General features: G+C 46.4%; 9 protein-coding genes across 9 annotated transcripts; 4 read left to right on the forward strand and 5 right to left on the reverse strand.

The window, feature by feature from the left end:
• Window positions 1-61: 61 nt before the first annotated feature.
• I302_103753 (uncharacterized protein) lies at window positions 62-1,400 on the reverse strand (the record flags this gene model as incomplete). The annotated part of the gene is made up of 5 exons (XM_019189121.1): window positions 62-214; window positions 320-527; window positions 597-770; window positions 855-960; window positions 1,127-1,400. The coding sequence occupies 5 exons, from the start codon at window positions 1,398-1,400 to the stop codon at window positions 62-64; spliced, it is 915 nt and encodes a 304-aa protein (XP_019048683.1).
• A 420-nt stretch (window positions 1,401-1,820) lies between these two features.
• Window positions 1,821-3,070, forward strand: I302_103754 (uncharacterized protein; the record flags this gene model as incomplete). The annotated part of the gene is made up of 6 exons (XM_019189122.1): window positions 1,821-1,995; window positions 2,058-2,223; window positions 2,289-2,302; window positions 2,362-2,483; window positions 2,604-2,673; window positions 2,745-3,070. 6 exons carry the CDS (start codon window positions 1,821-1,823, stop codon window positions 3,068-3,070), a joined length of 873 nt encoding a protein of 290 aa, XP_019048684.1.
• Window positions 3,071-3,350: 280 nt separating this feature from the next.
• I302_103755 (uncharacterized protein) lies at window positions 3,351-3,893 on the reverse strand (the record flags this gene model as incomplete). The annotated part of the gene is made up of 1 exon (XM_019189123.1): window positions 3,351-3,893. The coding sequence occupies one exon, from the start codon at window positions 3,891-3,893 to the stop codon at window positions 3,351-3,353; it is 543 nt and encodes a 180-aa protein (XP_019048685.1).
• Window positions 3,894-4,450: 557 nt separating this feature from the next.
• I302_103756 (uncharacterized protein) lies at window positions 4,451-6,267 on the reverse strand (the record flags this gene model as incomplete). The annotated part of the gene is made up of 4 exons (XM_019189124.1): window positions 4,451-4,662; window positions 4,747-5,502; window positions 5,563-5,669; window positions 5,765-6,267. 4 exons carry the CDS (start codon window positions 6,265-6,267, stop codon window positions 4,451-4,453), a joined length of 1,578 nt encoding a protein of 525 aa, XP_019048686.1.
• Window positions 6,268-8,483: 2,216 nt separating this feature from the next.
• I302_103757 (uncharacterized protein) lies at window positions 8,484-9,022 on the reverse strand (the record flags this gene model as incomplete). The annotated part of the gene is made up of 3 exons (XM_019189125.1): window positions 8,484-8,537; window positions 8,633-8,701; window positions 8,780-9,022. The coding sequence occupies 3 exons, from the start codon at window positions 9,020-9,022 to the stop codon at window positions 8,484-8,486; spliced, it is 366 nt and encodes a 121-aa protein (XP_019048687.1).
• A 414-nt stretch (window positions 9,023-9,436) lies between these two features.
• On the forward strand, window positions 9,437-10,079 carry I302_103758 (uncharacterized protein; the record flags this gene model as incomplete). The annotated part of the gene is made up of 4 exons (XM_019189126.1): window positions 9,437-9,733; window positions 9,815-9,868; window positions 9,935-9,949; window positions 10,023-10,079. 4 exons carry the CDS (start codon window positions 9,437-9,439, stop codon window positions 10,077-10,079), a joined length of 423 nt encoding a protein of 140 aa, XP_019048688.1.
• A 1,182-nt stretch (window positions 10,080-11,261) lies between these two features.
• Window positions 11,262-12,482, forward strand: I302_103759 (uncharacterized protein; the record flags this gene model as incomplete). The annotated part of the gene is made up of 1 exon (XM_019189128.1): window positions 11,262-12,482. The coding sequence occupies one exon, from the start codon at window positions 11,262-11,264 to the stop codon at window positions 12,480-12,482; it is 1,221 nt and encodes a 406-aa protein (XP_019048690.1).
• A 420-nt stretch (window positions 12,483-12,902) lies between these two features.
• On the reverse strand, window positions 12,903-13,992 carry I302_103760 (uncharacterized protein; the record flags this gene model as incomplete). Its single annotated transcript, XM_019189129.2, has 6 exons — window positions 12,903-12,927; window positions 12,992-13,055; window positions 13,139-13,277; window positions 13,366-13,608; window positions 13,681-13,870; window positions 13,940-13,992. The coding sequence occupies 6 exons, from the start codon at window positions 13,990-13,992 to the stop codon at window positions 12,903-12,905; spliced, it is 714 nt and encodes a 237-aa protein (XP_019048691.2).
• Window positions 13,993-15,028: 1,036 nt separating this feature from the next.
• On the forward strand, window positions 15,029-16,181 carry I302_103761 (uncharacterized protein; the record flags this gene model as incomplete). Its single annotated transcript, XM_019189130.1, has 2 exons — window positions 15,029-15,344; window positions 15,502-16,181. 2 exons carry the CDS (start codon window positions 15,029-15,031, stop codon window positions 16,179-16,181), a joined length of 996 nt encoding a protein of 331 aa, XP_019048692.1.
• Window positions 16,182-17,242: the final 1,061 nt, after the last annotated feature.

Raw genomic sequence — 17,242 nt, forward strand, 5'->3', positions numbered from 1 at the left:
GTGTGGGGTGTATGGTGACTATGCATGGGATATATATTCGAGTGATCGCATATACCAAGATCTAATCCTTCTTGACCTCCTGCTGCTCGATCAATTTCCCCTTAACTTTCCAATCGCAAGTAACATCCACAGGGATCACTTCGAATATGATATTCTCAACTACCCTCTGTTCACGTCGTATAGGCTGTAATCCTTTCTTCTGGGTGGTTAATGCCTATAACCACAATCGAACAATCAGCTATCATCCATCTAATATCTATAGATTGACATCTGGTTTAGGGTTAGGGTTTAGCTGTATCAGAAACAAAATTGCACTTACCTGCTGAGTATCAAATCTAATCACAACCTGAGCAGCCATCTTCATATTCCTAGGATCGACCACTGTCATCCTGCTAGACACGAGGTAAGGCGGTCGGTTGACCTTGATGAGTTCCCATGACATCTTGTCTTTCTTTCCTCGAATGACGTTTAGGGCAGCTTGAAGGGCATTGTCTTTTGATATGGCTGATGCTTGGCCTATTGTTCCTCTACAACCAAGGTGATAAGGTGAGTTAGCACGGAGGTAACGGAGTATTTGCCAGGACGAATCCACCCACTCAGCCTGTATCTTCATATAATCATTATACATCTTCTCAAAGTATCCTATCGCCTTCTTGATGTACTGCTGTCTCCTCGTGAAAATCATGAACTGTCGCCATGGATCAGGTGCGCTCCTCCGCATGTCGTTCTGGTAGGGTGGTAATGCCCCTCGCTTGATGATTTCGTTTAGTCTGTTCGATTATCAAACGAAGATTAGCTATACTCCCCATGATACTCCGACACATAAGAGACTTGTCCGATGAGCTACAACTTACGATTGTCTAGTCAATGTCGCTCGTTCTTTCCTTTCCTCCTTGTACGTCCTATCACCAGTGTAAGGCGCGAAGAACCATATTGGTTTTTGAGGATCGACGTATGATTCTGGGACCATCACCTCGAGTATCAGTACACAATTTACACTTCACTTCATCTTGATGTGGTTCTAATCCGAGTTGGTGAGATCATATGGGCAGTACTGAAATGACCATATACCTTGAATGTGACAGTGATCTAAGTCTGAAGAAGAGCGAGAAGAAGGACCACTCACCAAAAACAGGTAAATTATGCACCCCAACATCCATACCAGGATTCGTCCTACTCGCCCTAGCCAACATCTGTTTCTGCTCTTCCAGTTCCCTCTCTACGTCCTGGACCGACCGGGACTTGGAGATCATAGCAGCATGTTGGGTTGATGTCGAAGATATATTTCGTATTTGCCCGTACGCCCGCGAAGGGGGTTGAGAGGAAATTATCGGTTTCAATGAGGAGAGGAAGATGGAGGATGAGGGAGTTGAAGCTCTCAATGTGGGGAGGAATGACATCTTGCTTGGGTCGATAAAGAATATGGTCTGGAAGGTAGATAATTGTACAGCAATGGGATGAGACGAAATTTCGGAAATCTCTCTTGCAGATGTTATTTGTTGGTTTCGTTGGTCATATCGGTATCCGAGTTTTGCTCTCCGGGTGAGTATCACGTGACTCGACAACTCTCCACCGTAGATTGAGGTGGAGTATGTTCACTTAGTCTAAATGCTTGTCCTCGATGCGTAGATGCTAGTAGTTACTCGAGTAAAGGCAGAAGAGAACTTGGATAGCTGGATCAATAAATATCTCATCTGTCACTCAGCAGACCGACAACTCCAATGCTTCATCACTAGCAATCTCTCAGAGAAATTTGGCGACTCACAAAAGGTCCTAGCGTATTTTCCATCGTGTCGCCTCCCCTCCCTTTGAAACGAGTCATGTCGATATACACAACACCCAGATCCAAATCATTCAGAAGCTCAACTTTCCTCTTACCTTCCCTCGTACTTCCTGGTTCATCAAAGATCATTCCACCTCCCAATCCCCAGCGACACCTCTTCGCTCGGCAAGCTAGGTCTTCATCTCACGCAGCTAGAATGCCGCGACCCAGAGGTATGTGACCGGACTAGCTATGTGAAGAATCATAGTTGACTTCTCCAAATACACTGGTATAGATATCGACCTCTTCCTCTCCTCGTATGCAGGCCAACGATCGAACCCCTCAGCGCAAAGCAATTACCTATTTTACTCTAATCAGATCCCCTGTCAACCCGATGGACTGAAGTACGAAGAATGGATGAAATCCTATGAGAACGACATGGTAGAATTGGAGATGAGCCAGTGAGTTCATCGTTGCATTAGCTTGATGATTCTGTTGGTATAGCTGAGAGCATAGCGTTTAATAGTGGTTATGTACAATGTAAGTGGAAACACTACACCGCACCATTTTGGTCCGTCTAAGCTAAGCTACGTTGATAGGGTTCTTCCCCATCCGAGAGAGAGGCGTGAACCCCCTTGCTCAACCGCTGACGATAGATGAGATTGAGAAGATGCAGGGGGATGAGGTTGTATTAGGTAGATTACTGAGATCATACAAGATGGTGAGTCATTACAAGATCACCATATCATACATCTCAACACGACTCGAGGATACGACAATAACAGTATCTGAGACTCGTATGTAGCTCTGTGACGCTGACCTCATCATGCTTTTACGACAGATGCTATTATTCTACGGTATCAACTTCAACGATGGCAAATTATCCCTATCCCCAACCCACAAAGAACGATGTGAGCTTTCCCTTTCTCCTTCCCCTGCCTAATACCAGATACAGAGGACAAAGCTGACCAAATTTGAAAAGTCGCCAACCTCACCTCCAACTCACACAACCTCCTACGCATCACCCGAATCCTCAAATACCTCTCCGAGTTCCCCATCCTCCAACCTCACGCGGCAAGCCTCGTCTTATTCTTCACAGCCGCGCATTCAACGGGGTTGTTGAATTTCCAGGAAGGGTCGATAAGGGGTGATTCGCTTGATTGGTGGTGGTCCAATTGTTTTAGGGACGAGGGGGAGAGGAGGGGGGTGAGGGAGATTGTAAGAGGTAGGGGCGGGTTCGGAGAGGGGAAGTGGGGTTGGGAGGAGTATGAGAGGTGGTTTGATGGGAGGGGGAAAGGGGGGGATTGAGAAGTAATGGGATATCTTGGATTATCGATGAGAAGATCTGTGTATCAGATTTATATTCAGGTTAGACCTTGTACCATATGTTTGTGTATTTCATTTAGATCATACTCAAGATTTCTCTTATACCTAACAATCATGCAATGTACAATATGATACATGAGAGTCAAAGTACAACGTGATATTCCTCTACGCTACCGTACGAAGTCAACCTATACACACCCATCAAATTCAGCCATATCCACAACTACCCTCTTAAGAAACACTCACGACAAACATCTCACCATCATTTATCCACCTCCCCACCCAGCCCCCTCCAAACCTCTCTCCCAACCTCTATCCTCCCCACATCTCTCCCCCTAATACAAACCATCCCCACCCCCCTCCCACCCCACCCCCTATCCGTGCAATGTACAGGCAAAGGTTCGGAACGAGGCCAATATTCCTCTCTATTCCTCCGTACCTCGTCCCATCTCTCCTTCTCCTCCTGGGTCATCTGAGGGTGGGAGTGAGGGTAGAAAGGCTTGAACTCCTCTGCATCACGTAGGATTATATTTTGATTATGGTCCACGCACAGCAAGTGACCTATTATTGTGCGGTTGTCTTTTAAGGTTATTGTTAGGAGTTGGTTCAGGAGGGAATGGAGGGTTGGTTTGGGGTCGGGGTTTGTATTTGTTTGGGTACTGGTATTAGTATTGGTATTTGTAGGGGTTGTACATGTAGCGATGAGGAGAGGGTTGGTGAGTTTTACGTCGGTTGAGGTGGATATAAGTATCTCGTCGATGTTTGACGACTCGGTAGGTGGGGGTGGTGGAAGTGGTACAGCCATATTTCTGTCTTCTCCTCTATCCCCAACTTGATGCTTATACTTGAGATTGCCAACACTGAGAACTTGAGAGTTTTACGAATGATGAGAGGTACGGTAGAAGCAGAAATGAACAAAACAAAACTTCCCATTGCTACCATCGAACGTACAAAGTGGAGGTCCTCAACCATCAGGATCATGATCTGCATTGTAACATAAAACAGATGATACATCTAATGCATGTATACGTATCAATCTTCTTTCTACCTGTACTACCTACTCTAATGCTTACATATTGAACTCTCCTTGTGGTAGGAAATATATGAAATGTCCATGAACAGGGTTGAAATGCGTCAATGGGAAGAAAACGAAATGAAATGAAATATAACGAAGTAAGAAATCATCATGGCACTGGTCCATTAAGGGGGAACTGTAATGTATGTATACGATTGATGTGAAAGCGACAAATGATTGGCTAAATGAAACGAAGCCTTGTATTTTATAAAACTAAACTAAAAAGTGACAGAACAGTAAACATCAATTATTACTCAAAGGTCCATTTCTTCATGCGACATGACATATCACTGCCTCTCCAGAACCGTACGAGGATCAGCTACGTCCGCCTTTGGTGTACGGGGTGGTCGAGGTACAGGCGTTTGGTTCCTACTTGGTGGATTACTACCTCCTATCTCAGGTATGGGCGGTACGTTCCCCTCGTCTGAACCTTGCCTTGATCTGTTCGAGAGGGACGTGCTGGATTGTGCGCGAGTGTGGATCGGGGATGGTTGGTAGTCTATCATACAAAATGATCAGATCAGTTATACAATTCTACGGAAGGATTCTGAACCCCTCATCCTGGAGGAAACCATCCACTCACCCTGCTCATTATATTGCCTATTCGATATCCTCCTCATCCTGCCCATCTCGTCCAACCCCAGTTGATAGCCACTATCAAACCTCCCACTGTGTCCAAAGAAATCACCATTCTCATCCGGTCTCGCACCCAGCAACGTAGGCATAGTAAGTTGTATAGGTCTACCTTGATGCGGTGCCCTCCCGGCGGGACCGACGTGGAGATACCTCGACGACCCTAGGGAAGCCATACTTCCAGGTCGGGGGTATCCCATCGAAGATCTAGGTGAAGAGTACGAGTTTCGACCCTGACCGCCAGGGGACGGTAAGCCGATCATCGAGGTGTGTGGTGAGTTCCCTCTAGAGTAATCTACACCCGATTCAGAAGGGTGTCGAGAAGATGCGGGGGAGGGGGCTCTGTCGGATGCGTTTCCCGACTGATATCCTTCGCCTCGTAGTCGGTCGATCGAAGATACATGACGGGGTTTGGGACCTCCTCTGAGATCGTCGCTGGATGCTGAACCGCCTCTGGACAAGGACGTATCGATAGGAGTGAGGGTGGGTCTGGTACCCGGAAGAGGAGATGGAAGGGGATGAGCAGGAGTGTTAGCTCCAGTTGAAAGAGGGGGTGAATCCGAAGAGTTGGAGGAAGTTGAAGCGGGCATTGGTGGTGATCCATCATGGTTCATCGTTGCTATTGTTGTGATAGGGTAGTTGATGTGAGAAGAGGGAGATCGGGAATGAGAAGCGAACGTGGACGAGGGTCGAGGTGGAGCCATGGCTACAATAAGAGAGGTTAGCTTTGATCCTTCTACTGAGGGTCAACGATGGCAAAGCTTACAAGCTGAATATGTACTGTTCCCTCGATGATGGCCCATACCTCCTCCCAGCATTGTGGATTGCCTACTTCTGGACATTGTCGATTGCGGAGCATGTCTCATCGGGGGTCTGCAGATTCATTGATGTCAGTCTAGCACCTCTGGGAAACAAGGCGAGGGGCGAGGGGGCCACACCTCAACAATGCAGTGGCGAAGGGAACTTACGGAGGGGGTACCTTCTCTCCTCTTGTCCTTCGTTTCCTCCTCCATATCCAGACCAATAACAGAACCACTATCAACCCTACGACCACACCAGCCACGATCCCACCGATCGCACCTCCCGATAAACCTTTACTACCGGCCGAGGAAGTTGCATCGACCCCTGTAGGATTTATCACATCCGCCGTTAGAGCTGTGTTGGACGCTCTTGCTGAGCTAGATCCGGAAGCAGAAGCGGAGGCTGATGTTGAAGCTGAAGCTGAAGTTGAAGTCGAAGCACTTGCCGATGCAGATGTTGATGTTGACGCAGCGGCTGCTGATGTTGATCCACTTGCACTTGCACTTGCGCTTGCACTAGCTGCGGCACTACTTGCAGCTGCAGAAGCTGAAGCTGACGTCGAGGCTTGAGCGGCGGAGGACCCAGCAGCAGAAGCTGCTGCGGACGTCGAAGATGCTACTGTGCTTTGAGGGGTAGCTGCATTCTGCGATGCAGCCGCTGAGGAAGACATTCTACGTCGATATCAATCGAAATCGTAGGATCGTATGCTCGAGTGTCGATATTGGATGGATATTGGTTATTTGGAAGTAAACGATCCAAGCTTTCTAATCCAAACAGCTTTGTGCGTCTAACAAACGTTTTTCTTCACACTCGACTTTTACCTTCTGTTGATTGATCGAGATCGTATTATGTATATTGTATATGTATCGAACAGGTTATTATGCTACAGTTGGACAGTCGATTATAATGATTATGGGATGGTGAGAGTGTTGATAACAGTGAAGAGAGGAAGGGGGTATCTGATGGTGTGATGCTGTGTATATGCCCGTAGGTCCGCAGTTGGTCGATTTGTTGGTCTTTTCTCCTGCTTATTTTTTTTTCACTGATCGTGAGGATAGTCTCAAAGTCAGCGATGGAATCCCTTTCCAAGGTTTGAATGCCAAGAGGAGGGGACGAAAGTATGAAAAGAAGATTGGGTGGGTGGTGTGATGGTGGTAAGCCTGGTTATGGATTAATCAAAGGAAGTTTTTTGCCTGTGGTGGTGGGTGTGTCATCATACCCGGAAGGAAAGTGAAAAAAGGCTGGCCATATAACCAACTGGCTGAGGCTGCGATGGAAGTTGGGATTGGAAGTGATATAGGTATATATGAACATATGTAGAAGAGCGAGTCTGGATGATGGGAAGTTTTGTTTTGTTTCGTTCTTTCTTTGTGTTATATAGAAGGTAACCTCGTATGCCCAACGAAACTTGTTTATCTTTTGAGAATTTGGACTACTAACTCACCTAGTTCCCTGTGACCACCTTTTCGTCCATATATCTATCCTTCTACCTCGATCTATGTATTATTGATTATGGATTATATGTGTTGAAGTTGGGTGAAAACCAGCAATGATGAAGGAATGAATGATGAACCGTTAGTATGGGTGCATGCATGATCATTGACTGTGGTAGTACCAGTAAAGGATGTTTTTCAACCTTTCGGTTGGCTGGGTGTTGATGCATACACTTACTGGACTTCGGCTGAGGTAGGTAATGGGTAAATCAGGGTACAGGATGCCATTACGGCAAGGGTCAATCGTACTAACCAACGGTACCATGCCATCCCATCCCTGAACTCAAATCTGCTCCGGCGTAGTGTACATACTACACTTCTACCAAGACCAAGACCAACTCGAATGCATACCATACAGTACTGTACATGCATGGTAGATACATGCCACTGCGTCATTCCCATACTACCACCTGAAGGGGCTTTCTGTTTCCTCTGATGCCCCATGAACATCATATAGCAACTATCGTCTTCTGAAACATCCTCGGCAAGGTCCAAACTAATGATGCTGCGGATGATATATAAATGATCATGATGCATCGCATAAATACAAAACGTGGGTATGAGCTCAATTAATTAACATCATACATACATACAGTGCAACCCTAAAAAACGAGGAACCATGCAAACATGCTCCTCTGCTCTCCGCTGTTGTACAGCGTTTCATCAAAGTAGACTAAAAAAGATGGGATCCTCATCATACATCACAAGTAACGTATCTTACCAAGATTTTTCTCTTTCTTTCTGCAACCGTCAAATGCTAGAGTATTCCGACTGCACATGCAAGTTGGCCGGCACGGTGCAGCAGCAAGTACAGTGCAGCACACTTCCCTTGTGCTTGGCTTTGTCCCGCTGGAAACGATCTGCATCCATGAGACTACATTACAGTAGATCGGCAAATAACCTTCTCTAGCTCCAGGAATTTAGAGCATGACCCCAATTTGCGAGTGCAGCGTGCAGCGCAGATGCACTGCTTTCGCTTTTCCCTTCGTAGCTTGGAATGGGGAAAGAAAAAGCTTATAGATTCCCGATCAGATTTAGCTACGATACCCTTGTCTTGTCCTGTCTCGGTACTGTACTCGTATGTACCATACCACGCCCACCCCCGTACCGTCTCTTGTTCCTCCGCTGTTAGCCTATGAGGCTCTGATGGGGATGACGCAGATGCAGATGCGGTCGAATAAGGTGTGGGAGGAGGACATTACTCCGGGTACCTGACTCGGCGTCAAGGGAATCAACCTCGTTTTCATCTCATTCCGTCGGATTCACGAAATTATGTATGTTCTGAAGTAGAGGTTCATCATACACATGCATGATATATGAGCATAAGCCGCTAACTGTATACATACGGTATAGTCTGGTAGCCAGGTCCATAATCCCACTGCCAAGATACCACCTACTCTCCCATATCTTCGATAGCTTGCATGATCTTACTTTGCATTCTCGCCCACTTATCATCTCGTCAGCTGATAATCCGTCCCGAGAAGAGGGAATGAAGCTTATCCATCGCCAAGAACGACGGGTAAAGTGGATTAAGAAACTAACCTTGTTCTGACACGCCTTGGTATCTCTCCCCTCGATTTGACTCGCAACTTCACTCCAGTTGATACCGGTCTAATCATGAATTGATCACTTCGTGAGCTGATGCGATGGATGGATGAATGGATGTGTCAAAGGGTGGGGATAGCTCACCTTCTTGGGACACATGATCGAGTAGAGCAACTTCAGCTCTTCTCCACTCCATGAGCCCATTTTCTTCCCTAGATTTGAGGTGGTTGGCGAGTTATTGGTCTTGGGCTTCTTCGAGGGTGATTTGTTTTTGTTTTTGGTTGGGGTATTGGTTTTGGGTGTGCTGATTAGAGAAGGCTTGATATCTTTGTCTATGTCTGATAGCGACTCGCCGCTTTCGGAGGAATATTCTCTCTTAACTGGCATGATGAAGGACCGTGTTACTGATTGATGCGATGATATCAAGCGACGATATCGATTTAAGAGAGATGAGGAGTTCATGGAGAAACGAGAATGGGAAGACCAGGAGATCTAAAGATATCTTGATGTAGTTACACTTCATCATTCTGTGGTAACACCGAGAAACTTCTGATAGCTGTTGGGACATGAACATTTGATGGTTGTCAAGGTCGAATAAATCAATCACTCAAAGGACAGAGGACGAATATGGAAATTACTTCAACCAACTCGTCTGACTGAATGGTTCTCCTGATGGGAATGATGAATACATCAACACATAACATCGCACTTTTCGCTATCTAGCCTTTCTTCTTTCCATTTAACTCACCTGATCCTCTACTCGTAACAGTCATACCGTATTTACTCTATCTTACATCCACCATGTCCGACACTTCGATTTCAGATATCAAACCAACAATCTACATCTCGTCTCGTGAGAGCTCGATCGTCTCGCTACTCAACGACGGAGAGTATCTCCCATCACCTTCACCCTCTCCTAAAAAGCCCACGAAGAAGAATAGAAAGCGAACCTCATCCTCAATCTCTCCATCTCCCAAGCCTTCGAAGAAAGGGCGCAAAGGCAGACCAGTAGGAGTGAGCAGTGATAGGAGTAGAAAAACCGGAAATTGGACCAAGAAGGAGGTAAGGGATTTATGGGATGCGATGGGGTTGTTACCTGTATGTTCGCCATTCCCATATCTCCATGACAGTCTGTGTCATCTCTGATTTAGCTGATGTGGTTGTGTGAGCAACGTACAGGTCAAAGTAAGATGGGATGAAGTTGCCGAACGAGTTGAAGGGAGAGATAAACTTGTGAGTCGGATACCGAAGTAGGAGCGGTAAAATCTGAGCTGACGTGAGTCCTTTGCTCGATGTCAGTCATGCTCCAACAAGGTCAGTCATCTTGCATTACTCCATCTCACTGCTATCAATATTATCTAAGCTTACTCGCGGATCATGTACAAAGTGGCGATACGACATGTTACCCAAGATTCAAGCTTTCATCGATACCCTTGGTGATTAGATAGAAAGGATATAATAACGCTCGAAACGGTTCTGTAGAATCACAAGAATGCATTTGATCCTATCATCTAAAATATAACGAGGTCCAACCCCCCCCCCCCCCCCTGGGTTTGGTTCCTTCAATGCGTCCATCCCGCACGTATGAGCGACTTTCTGCGGTCGAAATCCTATCATCCCTCTCGGGGCATCATTCCAAGTCTCGACTGCAACTTTCGGAACATCGCGGACGGGTCGATTTCGATATTTGGATCTAGGCATTCAACCTTGCTCTCTTTGCAACCAGACGTCGCCACCAATCCATGTTCTTTGAGTGTTCCCTCCCGCGCCGTTCCAAAGATCTGCAAGTACCGATCCCGAGCTGAGAGATCTGTTGCGCCATCGGTAGTGGCCGATGAAACACTCATTTCGAGGGTAGGGTTTGGCACCCTATAAAGGTCGCTCAAAGTGGGTGCCTTGGAGAAGGGTAGAGAGCTGACGTTCGAGAAGGACATCGAGCAGTGAGTTATAGGCAAGTGCTCGGGTGTGTTGATGCAATTGGGCAGGATGAACCGTCGGGCAATGGTAGAGATATTTGCGGAGTGTGTGGGCAGTGCTTGTCTGGCTTGGGAGGAAGGTTGGTGATGCAATCAGTCTTTCAGAGAAGAGAACGAAAATACTGCTTTTCATATCGCACGTTGATGGGCAGCCTGATCTTGAGTCGATCGCGAGCTCTCCTTTCTCCGATGAAAGGAAGTTTTCTCTCTCTTTCTTGACATCATTCATCACTGAAACGCGTATCAGGTTCTGGCAATCGATACTTCCTCATGCCTTTGTCATGCCTCCTTTCTGCATTGTCAATTGCATTTTCGGAAAGGTGATTTCGCTCAAGTGTCGTCGTGTCAATGGAATTGCGACGTAACATAACCGAAGTGACATCACACGTTTCGACATGTGTTGCATGAAGGAGGTTGCCAGTTCTGCTTCTTCGTTTCCCCACGATAATGGATAAGCTCGCTTGAACTCCTGTAGACGAGTGTGACAGTACTAGAACCGTGTGCCTTTTGGACAGATGATACTATACGCCTTTCGATCGAGCTTCAACATTGCCTATATCTCGCTCAATACCTGCGTCCATTTTTGCGCATCAAAGACCCTCAATAAACATAGATCCAAGCTTGGCCCTCGAGCCCGCCTCTCAATCAAGATGTCATCAACATCCCTATCAGTGGTAGAGAGTTCAGGAGGAAAGTCTCTCAAGGATCTCTTTTGGGCACATCTGGCATCCTACCTCGAGTGGCTCCATCGTACCCCGCCGGACAAGCGTGATGGTCCCATCCCGAATGACGAGCTGACAAAACAGATAATGGGGTACGGGAGACAAGGGGTAATCGAACGTATTGGACTGTGCTCTGCACTGCACGACCTGAATCCAAACATAAATCCCTACTATCGCGAATACCAGACGGACGACATGACGCGATTCGTGGACTATTGCATGACCATTCTGCAACGAAGAGAGTCTTATGATCAGAAAATCGCGGGGACAGCGTCCAATAGGATTGGACACGGGTATCGTAGTCAGTTGATCGAATATACGCGATCTCCTGACATCGAGAGACTATCCGATTGTGAGGCTACAGAACAGATATTCAAATATTGCGGTTGGATCCCCGAGGGCGACCCGACACCAACACCGACGTCGGAATTGAATTCGGATGAACAACAAGAAGATGAAAGATCATCGAGCTGTCTGGGCTTTTCCGGACCATTCGTGGATATGCGTTTTGACTTGCCTGAAAGACCTCCTAGTCCAAGTGCTGCTCCTCGATCGTCCGAGCATGAGTCTGAAATATTCAACCCATATGGATTGCAAGTGGATACGATCAACATCAAATGCCCTCTCGATATGACGATAAGCGAGACTCATAGCTGTATTTTGCGTCCAGGAGCTTCGCTGTGGTACCGGCCAATCTCAGAGAAAGCCATCCCACACATTCTATCTGAATTGGAGCAAAGTCCAACCCTTCCCGCCTGCGAGATTGGCAGAAGTGGTGAGGGTTGCGATGAGGTGGTAGATCATGTTCGGCACGAGGTATTTCTGGCTGTTCGGAGAACTGGGCAATCCCTGTCGGAAGGAAGGATAAGCTTGGAAGACACACCTCGTCCACTCCATTTGGAACCTATCAGACTGGGTTCGGCCATCGGAAATCCATACGAAATTGCTGAGATCCCTGGAATGTCATTCGATATTCGTATTGACCATGGAGATCCCGTTAGAGTCAACCTAAGTTGGCTCAACGTTAGACTTCGCGAAGAGGTACAGCATTCCAGTGATGTCCAAGATACGATTGACGGGTTCAGATACCCTTGGTCGCTGATCAACACGAACCGATGTGAATCGAAGATGGCAGAGGCATCCGGTTAGGACTCCTCCGATAGGATATCACCGACAACCTTCACAGTTTGTAGGGTTTCGTTGGAGGATTCACTGCAATTCTCGCTTGACATAATCAGGATCACAAGCAAGCGTGAACATGTTTACACTATCACATGCAGGTTTTTATCGGTCATACAAGACTGTTGTGTATACGTTAGTATCGTTACAGCACAGTCACTCCCCACCGATGTGTTCAGCGCATGCGAAATACAGGATGTCCCTCACGTATGATTTGTCATCAATACGCTTTGTGGTCAGATCTTGTACCTCGCTGTGTAAATGAGCATGGTTGATCGGACCTTCTCGTTCATATGCGTTTTGATCTGCATCTGCATCGCTCTACCTATCAATACAGAAATTCACAATCATGATCTCATTCCATCACCAGGCATAATGAAAAGGTAGCCATCAAAAAGGAAGTTTAGTACCGTCACTATAGCATGATCAAAGCTCTTGTTAGCTCCCGGATCCACAGTACGCAATCATAAACGACTTACTAATTCCACAGATAACCGGAAGTCTCCTCCCTGGAAGAATTATCAATCAATTTCACCATTTGAGCTATTTGGTACAGTACCACAAAAGTCAGTTCCGTGGGATTATCCAAATTGTAAGAAATTCTGGATCTGGGGTGTGGGACTTACGAAGGGTGACTTCCAGTTTTTCAGGAGTTTCGTTCATCCCGAAAGACGCAGCTCCATATTTACCCATCTCGGTGTCTAACCATCCTGGGTTGAAGGCGAATGAGGTGATGTGGGGTTCCTCAAAGTGGATTTGTCGGGACTGTGTCAATATCAAACATGGCTAGTCAGAACCCTTTCCTCCCTGCAATGAATGGCCTATAATTTAGGTCTAGCGAAGAACAACTTACAAGGTAGGTAACAGCAGATTTAGATGCTCCATAAGTCCCAACGTTGGGATAATGCACCACACCATTGGAAGCTCCAGTAGTGGACACAATGATGAATTTACTACCTTCTTTCAATAATGGATAGACAGCTTGGAATAGGACGACGGGACCCTGAGCGTTGATGAGATAGTGTTCTTGGAATTGAGCGATGTCGAGCTCCTTCATCAAGGCGTAATGCGCTGATATACCTGCGTTGGCGATGACCTGAAGTCAAAACACAGAGGGATCAGTCATACTACATAGAACAATGTCAATATAAGATGAAGACGAACATACGATATCAAGTTTCTCAATTCCATATTTCGTTTTCAATTCCTCAACAGCGGCTTTTGCATCTGTCGTAGATGCTGAATCAATCTTTACGACGATTGCTCCTTCAAGTTTAGGTGCCTTTGTGAGATCTCGTACGGCCAGGATGACCTTGTATCCCCTAGAGTGATACGTCTTGGCCAACCCAAGACCGACTCTATGTGAAGGAATAGCAAATGAAAGTCAGTCTTCGTATCAAGTGATCCGGAATCAAAGACAATCTCACCCTCTGTTGGCTCCTGTGACGAGTATGGTCGGTTGTTGATTAATGTCAGACATTCCGATCGATGGTGCTGATGTGTATGTGGGGGTAATTGTCTATTCGATTATGTGACGATGTTGTGATGTGATGATGTGATGATGTGATGATGTGATGATGTGATGATGTGATGATGTGATGATGTGATGATGTGATGAACAACATTCTTCATTGTTTCGCTACGAGTCCGTATTTATACCTCTTCGTCACGAAATCTCGATACATTCGTCTGATCCCCATCTAATGAAGTTGGTAATCGTCTCCCATTGCTTGGTCAGGTCCTTGAGTAATGTCCAGATATGTATCAGTCAGTCGTGTTATACATCTGTGCATTCTGTTTATCAATCAAAAATCGATTTGATAAGCAAAGTCCGGTTAGTCAGGAACAGCACAAAATGTCTTGGCGTCATTTCTCTCGAATACACATTAGTCTGACACCTCCGTTGGAATTACTCGAGTTTTTAAACATGGCAAAGGACAATCTAATCACGTTGATAAGCCATTCGAGTCGAGTCGACTGCAAAGCCAGACAAATCCAATGGCATGCTCGAATGACTAGCTGATCGGTTCATCCTTTCATGAATATGCCTTATGACCAAAGATGGAAGTCGGATCAATTGTCACGTCTACCAAGTTATCATAGCCTGCGGCATTACCGAAAGGCATCCACGCATTCATGTTTCACACAACCGAAACAAGTCATGAGAGTCGCGCATACCGTGTCAACGTCATTCCAATCAAAAGAATTTTCGATCCATTATGCTATGCGAGCTCACTCATCATCGATGACATATCCGTTTCACATGCTCTTGTAACTTCTCAAGTGAAGGGAACGTCGGTACACTTACAATGCCTCTTGGAGGCTATAAAAAGCTCTCGCCCATTCGCTTCGCCCCGTGCCTCTGATGTTATCTCCAGTGATTTATCTACTCTCTCCCTTCCCATACGCACTGGATCCCTTACTGTAATCCCGACATCTGACCACTCATAGCCTCAAGACACCCTCACAGCCCTGAGACACTGGAATTATCTCACTGCACCCGTAGTGAATCTGTCATGTCACTCAAAACCTCAACGGCGCCAGCGACTGTCGACGCTTGCGAAGGGTTACAGCAACTCGGTGCTACACTGAAAAAAGCCCAAGAGGAGCATCGTCGATCATCTCTACTTGGTTGGTTGGGCGTCCTCAGCAAAGCAGATAAACTGTCACTTCTGTTGGGCAATGACCGAAAAGAAGTCTTTGTCAGCCATAACCTCGTTTCAAAGGTGGACCCACCTCTCCGTACTGAGTATCTCGCCTGTTTCTCGGACGAAAACGAGCCAATTGAACATCGACAAGAATGGGTAGACATCCTCCGAAGAGATCGGGAACGTATGGCTAGGTACCAGGCCATCACGACAGGGAAAATTGCCGATACACTTGAATATGCAGGCCCTGGCGATGATATCCTCTGGAAGCGAAGCCCAGCTGAGACCCGCCGACTATCGGATACAGAGGCCTCAGCTAACATATCGAAATATGTCGGCAGATTCCCCCCCCCCCACGGATACTATGCACGATAACATCGGATTCACCGACGCAGCTCTTGTTGCGAATTATGATCCTGCCAGCGGAGCAACCTCACGAACTGAAACTCATATGCAAGGTAAATTGTCAGAACTGATTGTCGCTGTCTCAAACTGGTTCGTTTTCCCCGAAGAGCATGATGCCGCTGTAGTGTCCGGAAAGGATAAAGTGTGGAGTAGACCGCTATCAGAACGTGTATTACCTCTCATCACAAATGAGTTCCAGAAGATCGTCGAGGCTGAGAATGGGACCACGCGATTCAACATGAACGGAACGATTTACCGGGAACAACATGTGGAATCGCATGATATAGCGAAGGAGATGAATCGTATGCTATTCCAAGCAGTCCAAAGCTGCGGTAAGAAACTGTCAACTGGGGAGATCTCTCTTCAAGATTTGCATGGCCACACTCCCCCTCCAATCGCATCCTCCATTGCGATACCAGAAATTCGAGAAGGATTGTCATTCGACATAGACACCAAGGGCGCTGGGAAGATACGTATCAATCAAGTGTGGCGAGTCCCACCGGAACCCAGCACCCCTGTGGATCTACCTGAGAGTGAACCAGCAGAGAATACTGAATCAGGGCCATCCACATTTTGGGAATGGGCAAGTTCTGTCAGATCAAGCTTAGGCTTGTGATTTGTTCTCTTCAGGTTGACTAGGTAAACTTTTTCATTATCAGTAGTTGTTTATACATGCCCATTTCATCGCATAATTCTCCAGTGACTTCTTGTTTTCCTATAATGAACATGAATCAGCTAGTGGACTACATGACTCTACAGTCAGGGTGATGTAGACCCTCATCTTGATCTTGATGGACAAACGCGTTTCTGCCAAACAGAAGGTGTAGAGTGTCACGGCCGTAATTCGATGTCGTACGAAACAACCCGCAACGAAGCGAGACAGGAGGACACGGAGGACGGATAAGGCAGGCCGGCGTACTTGCTTATTCAGCAAATATCATAAATGGACTCATAAGGAAATACTTAGAGTTCGCTTGGAGAAGGCATCCGAGCCTCAGCGAGACTCGAGTCCGCTCGGAAGATACATAAGAGCATGGACTTGCCATTCAGAATACTTTATCTTCTCTCGTCAATCTTAGTTTAGTCTCATAATCTCAGTATTTTAGATATACCGTCTTAGCTGGTTTATGCCACTCTTGTTCTATAAACCTTATTGTACCACTTGCATGGATAGTAGGGTTATATTCTAAGACGGTGTAGCACCCTGACATCAACATCCAGACGTCTCAAACTTTAAACCTGGTACTTTTGGGCGTGAAGGAATTTCTTAAGCTTCGGTTGCTTTGAACAATGTTCAGTGTATGCATACGTCGCTCCACCAAGGAGATAGACAGATAGGTGAAGGAAAGCTGAAGAGACTGGACAGCGTATATTTCTATAATGGATATGGTCTTGTACATAATGCAAGTTTCTCGCAACATCAAGCTCATGATGTAGTGGCTTTCTGATAACATGCTGATATACAGTGTTTGATATCGATTGCGTATTCCCGCCTGAGCAAAAGTGCTCTGGGCGATATCTCTTTTGGGTTAAACATTCGAGATCTGAAGTCTTACCTTACACTATCTCGTTTGATATGCGAAACTTGCGGGATGCTGTTACAGCCTGCGTGTCGATGAAAGGAGGGGATCTTATAGCAGTCCGATTTGCAATGACGTAGCCCCTCCAACATGACGA

This window comes from Kwoniella bestiolae, chromosome 2, assembly GCF_000512585.2.
Source record: "Kwoniella bestiolae CBS 10118 chromosome 2, complete sequence".
NCBI classification, from domain to species: Eukaryota; Fungi; Basidiomycota; class Tremellomycetes; order Tremellales; family Cryptococcaceae; genus Kwoniella; species Kwoniella bestiolae.